At 54.6% G+C, this 6,372-nt stretch overlaps 1 protein-coding gene across 1 annotated transcript; it reads left to right on the forward strand.

Annotated features, from left to right (window-relative positions):
- Positions 1–850: 850 nt before the first annotated feature.
- PTH2 (parathyroid hormone 2) lies at positions 851–1,643 on the forward strand. The gene is made up of 2 exons (XM_060085622.1): positions 851–969; positions 1,469–1,643. The coding sequence occupies exons 1-2, from the start codon at positions 851–853 to the stop codon at positions 1,641–1,643; spliced, it is 294 nt and encodes a 97-aa protein (XP_059941605.1).
- The last annotated feature ends 4,729 nt before the right edge of the window (positions 1,644–6,372 follow it).

Consider the following 6,372-nt stretch of genomic DNA (forward strand, 5'->3'; position numbering starts at 1 on the left):
GTCTCTAAGACTTTCCTGATTTTGCCTCTCACTGTACCTGCCTTCACCGTCCCTCCCCCCACACATACCCTTTGCTTTCTCCTACCAACCCTCTGCCCCCATTTCTCACTCTTCCTGGTTTTCTCACTGTCTGGATGCATCTCTGGACCGCTCTGTCCACGCTGGCTGTCCTTCCATTTCCTGTCTTTCCCTCATTCCTCCATCTCTAGCTGGCTCTCTTGGTCCCTTTCCCTCTCTTTTCTCTCTTCCTTCCTTTTCCTTTCTTTCTTCCTCTGTTGCTCCCTTTCTTCCTCTCTTTCCTTTTCTCTGTCATTCTGTCTTTGTCCTTCCCTGTCATGGTTACTCCATCTCTTTGTCTCTGCTTCTCCCCATCAGTCCCTCTTCTGCTGCTTCCCCGTCTCTCTTTTTCTCTCTGTGTCTCTGGCTTCTGCTCTGATGGTCCTTCCGCCGGTCTCTATTTTTATCCCTCTGACACACCCCCTGTGTCCACTTCTCTGTCTGTCTGTCTCTCCCCCTCCCAATTCTCTTCAGGTCCCAGCTCCTGGTCCCAATTAGTGGGTGGCCGCTAAGGCAGCGGCGGGGCCCCCACCCCCGGCTCCTCATTATCGCTGGCGGCTCCTAATGAGCCGGTGGCGGGGGGTGACCTGGCGCCCCCTGCCCCCTGGTCTGCGTCACTGCCCGCTGCGGGGGTTGTGGAGGCGATATAAGGGGGCTGCCAGCCTCGCTGCCGGAACCCACTGCGCGGTAGGGGGCCCCGCAAACAGGCTGCAGGGGGTGGGTGGATGGTGGGGTCGGGGTTCTGGGCCAGGACGCGGGCCTCACTGAGCTCTTTCTTGTCTCTCCACAGGTGATGGAGACCCGCCAGGTACCCAGGAGCCCCCGAGCACGGCTGCTGCTGCTGCTGCTACTTGTGTCCTGGGGCCACCGCACCGCCTCAGGAGCCGCCCTGCCTCCCGCGGGGGTCTTCAGGTACGTAGGACATCCAGGTCTCCCAGGAAGGGTGGGGACTCAGAGAGGTGGGGAGAGACCCAAAGAGAATGGGGAACAGAGACTCAGAAAGGGGGAAGAGAGACCCAGAGAGAGGACAGAGATGGGGGGTGGACAGGGAATCAGCAAGACAAAGAGATACACAAGGATTCTGAGAGAGGCTTTGAGAGACTTGAAAGGAGCCGAAGCAGGAACGGGTTTGTCCCTTGAGCAACGTTTATTGGGTCTTGGTGTGTGCCAGGCGTGCGCAGGGCGCTGGGGCCGGACGGGTGCATCAGACTCCGTCTCTGTACTCAGGAGGCTCTGAACCTGGTGAACACAGAGACGGAGACCCACACAGAGAAAGAGAGAGACAGGGGACAGAGACTGAGCCACTCCACAGACGGTGCAGTAACAGGGCTTCGAGTTAGACTGCGGGGAGGACAGGTGGCGGGCGGCGGGCCTGGACACATGGAAACCGCCTCTTTCCGTACCCCGGCAGACTCCACACCCCCAGCCGGGCTTGGGCGGGTCCGGCCACCCCGCAGTCGCGTCGGAGCCTGGCGCTGGCGGACGATGCGGCCTTCCGGGAGCGCGCGCGGCTGCTGGCCGCCCTAGAGCGCCGCCACTGGCTGAACTCGTACATGCACAAGCTGCTGGTGCTGGACGCGCCCTGAACGCCCCGCCCGCCCCACCTTAATAAAGACCCTGCCGTGCGTCGGGACTGCGCCTCCTTCCTGCGCTTCGTGTGTGTGTGTGTGTGTGTGTGTGTGTGTGTGTGTGTGTGTGTAGCGGGAGGGTGTATGTGTGTGTGTGTGTGTGCACGGGGGCGGGCCCTGCGTCCGCTACGCTGGCGTCTACCTCCAGTTCCCTCTCTCTTTTCTCATCTCTCCCTCTACTCATCCTGTCTCTCTCTGCACTACCGCCCCAGCTCTGTCCTTTCCTCTCACTCTGTGCCTTTGTCCCTCTCCAGTCGCATATCTGCTCCCACCCCATCCCCGATTCTGTCCCCTTCTCCTCTTGTTCTTTGTAACCTCCCAGGTCTCTGGTCCGCCTCTGAGTCACTGCCACTTTCTCTGGGTCTCTGTTGCTCTCTGGGTATCTGTCCTTCTCTCTCTGAGTCTCTATACTTCTTTTTCACCCTCATGGCCTCCCGGCCTTCTGGGGAATCTCTGTCTCCTCTCTCGACTCTTCTTTCTGCATAAAACTCTTACTTCCATTCTTTTTTTTTTTTTTTTTTTTTTTTTTTTTTTTTTGCGGTGTGCGGGCCTCTCACTGTCGTGGCCTCTCCCGTTGCGGAGCACAGGCTCCGGACGCGCAGGCTCAGCGGCCATGGCTCACGGGCCCAGCCGCTCCGCGGCATGTGGGATCTTCCGGGACCGGGGCACGAACCCGTATCCCCTGCATCGGCAGGCGGACCCCCAACCACTGCGCCACCAGGGAAGCCCTTCCTTCCATTCTTAATCACTTTCTTTTTTCTCTGCCTGACTCCTTCGTGTCTTTTTTTTTTTTTTTCCTTTCTTTCTTCTTTTAGGTCTTCGTCTCTCTCGCGGCTCTCATTTTCTCTGAATTTCTTTTTCCGCTCTCGCATCACTTCCCGACTTCTCCTTGGGCGCAGTGGAAAGTTGGGGGGGGCGGCGATGGGGGGACTCTGGAGATGCATCTGCCATTCAAAACCGGGTTCCCCTAAACCTACTTGTGTGGTATTGGGAACGGCTTCTAACCTCCCAGCCTCCTTTTCCTCATCTATTTTGAGGATTAAACCAGATACACCATTAGAAGACTTAAGTACGCCCTTCTGGAAGCAAAACACATTATTAGAAAAGGGTTTCCAGGAATTCCCTGGTGATGCAGTGATTAGGACTTGGCGCTTTCACTGCTGGGGCGAGTTCAATCCCTGGTCAGGGAACTAAGATCCCGAAAGCCACGGGGCCGCAGCCCCCCAAAATAAAATAAAAAATAGAGAAGGGTTTCTGCCTCTCTTGCAGCAGCCTGCAGCAGCTTCTTCAGGGTTTTCTAACTGCGCGCCTCCCGGGAGACCATTGGGGCGCCTGGTCGGGGCGGGAGGAGAGGAGAAAGGCATTAGGCTCCTGGAGGCACGGGACGGAGGCGGGGAAACACTTGGCCCACCGGTGAAGGAAGTAAGGAAGCAGCCAATCAGAATCTGCCTCCCTCCTCTCCTCCTCTTTTCTCTCTTCTCTTTTTTCTCTTTTCTCTCTCTCTTTCTCTCTCTCTCTCTCTGGAGGCTCGGCCAGCCCTTCCGCCCCGCCCCTCAGTGGTGACCATGACAACTCACTCCCTTAACTGGACTGCAAGGTTTCTGAACCTAGCTCCCGTGGCGCAGCTCGCACGGACTGCGCTCTGATTGGTCTAGAGAAGAGAGTGGAGCCGGGCGAGTCGACGTGGGGAAAGGGGGCGGGGTTGGCGCTTGGTGATTGGCAAGCTCTCCCGTAATTTGCATTTCCGAGAGGCGGACCGCGCCCTAATTGGCCCTTAGGCTGTGGGGTGTGGCCTGTTTCCCTGTTATTCAGAAATACTGAACAATGAATAACTGTATTTATTCCTAACAACTATCTGGAGTTGGCCAAATTTTACAAAGAAACATGGCTCTGAAAGTCAGGAATCATTTCCCCAAGTTGTCAGCGCTAGTGAAGGATAATTGGAACCCATATCTGTGCAACTCCAGAAGTCTAGACCATTCCACTACTCTCATGGAGACACAGAATTAAAATGTTATGAGCAGTTACTATATGCTGGGCACTCTTCCACAGACCATTGTACTGGCTCTTTCAGCCTCACAACAACCCTGTGAGAAGCCTCGTCCTCTGTTTGCTGAAGGGCCTGGTAACTCTGTCTTGGCCTGTGCTCTTCCTGAACTTCCTCCCCACGTCTTTTTTTTTTTAAATTAATTAATTAGGCTGCGCAGGGTCTTATCTTCGTTGCAGCATGTGGGATCTAGTTTCCTGACCTGGGATCGAACCTGGTTCTCCTGCGTTGGGAGCGGGGACCACCAGGGAAGTTCCTCCTCCCAGATCGCTTGTCTAGCATTTGAGGCTTTTCACAAAATGGTGCCCCCAACCCCTTCCCTTCTCACTCTGCTCCCCGCCCCTCAGGAAATCTCAGCAACCTCCACACTTCAGTCACCGTCACAGCTAATAACATCCAGACCCCCATTTCCAGACTGAAAGCTCAATGCTCAGGGCTCCAGCCACTTCTTGGAACCCAGACACTCACTCCTCCCCACATGAGCTCAGAGTGTCCCCCACCGAGCCCACCCCTTCTCATGGGTTCCCTATGTTGGGAATGGCTCCACTGTCTACCAGTCACTGGGTCAGATGCAGGTGCAGTCTTGCCCCTTCGCTCTTCATCCTCCTTCATCGCCTGTCGGTCCTGGCTCTGTCCTTCCTGCTCTGACTCTTTCTGCCCTGCCCTTTTTTCCATCCATGCACCCAGCCCGGCTCAGGCCTCATGCTCCCTCACCTGGACCATGGCCCCAGCCTTCTCCCCACCTCCTGCCTCCAGCCTCACTCCATTATTATTCATCCTCTGGACAGGCACAGAAGGTCTCTTTCCCACCCAGAGTTGATTCTGTCCCTTCCCTGATCACAGCACTTTCTTGGACACTTGGCAGTAGAGTTCAAGCTGGTGTTCAAAACCCTTAATGGGCTCTTGTCTACCTATCTTTTTTCTCACAACTCTAAAGCCTCAAATCCTTCCCTGGCTTCTTTTTTTTTTTTAATCCAAGCAACATGGTGCTACCTATGGCTTTCTACACACAGAGGTGCTTTCCAACCACCTGCTCTTCACACACTTCTTCCCCTCTGCCTGGGACACCCTCCCCCGCCTCTGTTTACTATAACGAAACTTACCCATCTTCCAAGACTAAATGCAGATGTCACCTATTTGGGAAGAAATCTCTAACCTCCCAGGCTGGGTTAGGTGCTTTTCCTGAGCTCTCTCAGAGCCTGTAGCTACCTCTATCACTGTCCTGCCTGGCTCAAAGCTCTCCCAAGGAAGCCTCTACAGTGCTGAAACTGTTCTATATCTTGACCTGGGTTTTGGTTTCATGGATGTTTACATGTGCAATAATTTATCCAGCTGATACTTGATTTGTCCATTTATCATTGTATGTAAGTTATACCTCAATTACAAAGTAAATAACCAAAAACAAGTAATTAAGTGTCCCCCAAACTCCCATCATCCTCAGGAGAAAAATCAATGCTCCTCAGCCTGGCATTGGAGGGTCTATTTTTCTGTCTTCTAAGGTCTAGCCATGGCAAATAGATGATCACTAAGTGTTTGCTGAATGAACAAATGGCACACCCTTTCCTGCTGGCCGTTGGTGACATCTATGTGTGTGCCTGGCCCACATCTTGTTCTCCCTCTTTCTGCCAGGAGAGATGCTTGCTCTCCGAGTTGCCCTTGCAGCTAGGGGTGATCATGCCAAACAGTTCTGGCCGACGAGACAGAGTCTGCTGCTGGCTCTGGGAAGGTTATTGCTTTTCTTTATAAAAAGGAAGAGAGGGCTTCCCTGGTGGCGCAAGTGGTTGAGAGTCCGCCTGCCGATGCAGGGGATACGGGTTCGTGCCCCGGTCTGGGGGGATCCCATATGCCGCGGAGCGGCTGGGCCCGTGAGCCATGGCCGCTGAGCCTGCGCGTCCGGAGCCTGCGCGTCCGGAGCCTGCGCGTCCGGAGCCTGTGCTCCGCGACGGGGGAGGCCACAGCAGTGAGAGGCCCGCATACCGCAAAAGAAAATAAATAAATAAATAAATAAATAAAAAGGAAGAGAGGGCTTCCCTGGTGGCGCAGTGGCTGAGAGTCCGCCTGCCGACGCAGGGGACGCGGGTTCGTGCCCTGGTCCGGGAAGATCCCACATGCCGTGGAGCGGCTGAGCCCGTGAGCCATGGCCGCTGAGCCTGCACGTCCGGAGCCTGTGCTCCGCAATGGGAGAGGCCACAACAGTGAGAGGCCCGCATAACGCAAAAAAAAAAAAGAAAAAAAAGGAAGACATGTGTCCCTTTCTCCCTGCAGATATGATGTATGAAGCTACAACACCTGCCACCTCCTGAGCACAGGGGAAGGGCCAAGAGAGTCACAGAGAATCACAGCATGCTGGTCCCGGTGCTATGGAGACTGAGCTGTGGGTCCACAACTGCTCTCCTCCAGGCTTGTTTTGTGAGGGAAATATAACCCCTAGTGCTTAATCCATTATTGGCTGTGTTTTGCTATTGTTAAGAAATGTAATTGCCAACGTTAAAAAACCAAGAGACTTCACACAAAAACCCAATACAGGGCTGTGAACCCTAGAGCACTGTATCTGGGGTCCTGGCAGTGGGATAATCCCAAATCACAGTGGCACACCCACAGGATTAACAGTAAAAAGAGCCCCAGTTAAGTCACTGAACT

The sequence above is a fragment of the Mesoplodon densirostris genome, chromosome 19 (genome assembly GCF_025265405.1).
Source record: "Mesoplodon densirostris isolate mMesDen1 chromosome 19, mMesDen1 primary haplotype, whole genome shotgun sequence".
NCBI lineage: Eukaryota > Metazoa > Chordata > Mammalia > Artiodactyla > Ziphiidae > Mesoplodon > Mesoplodon densirostris.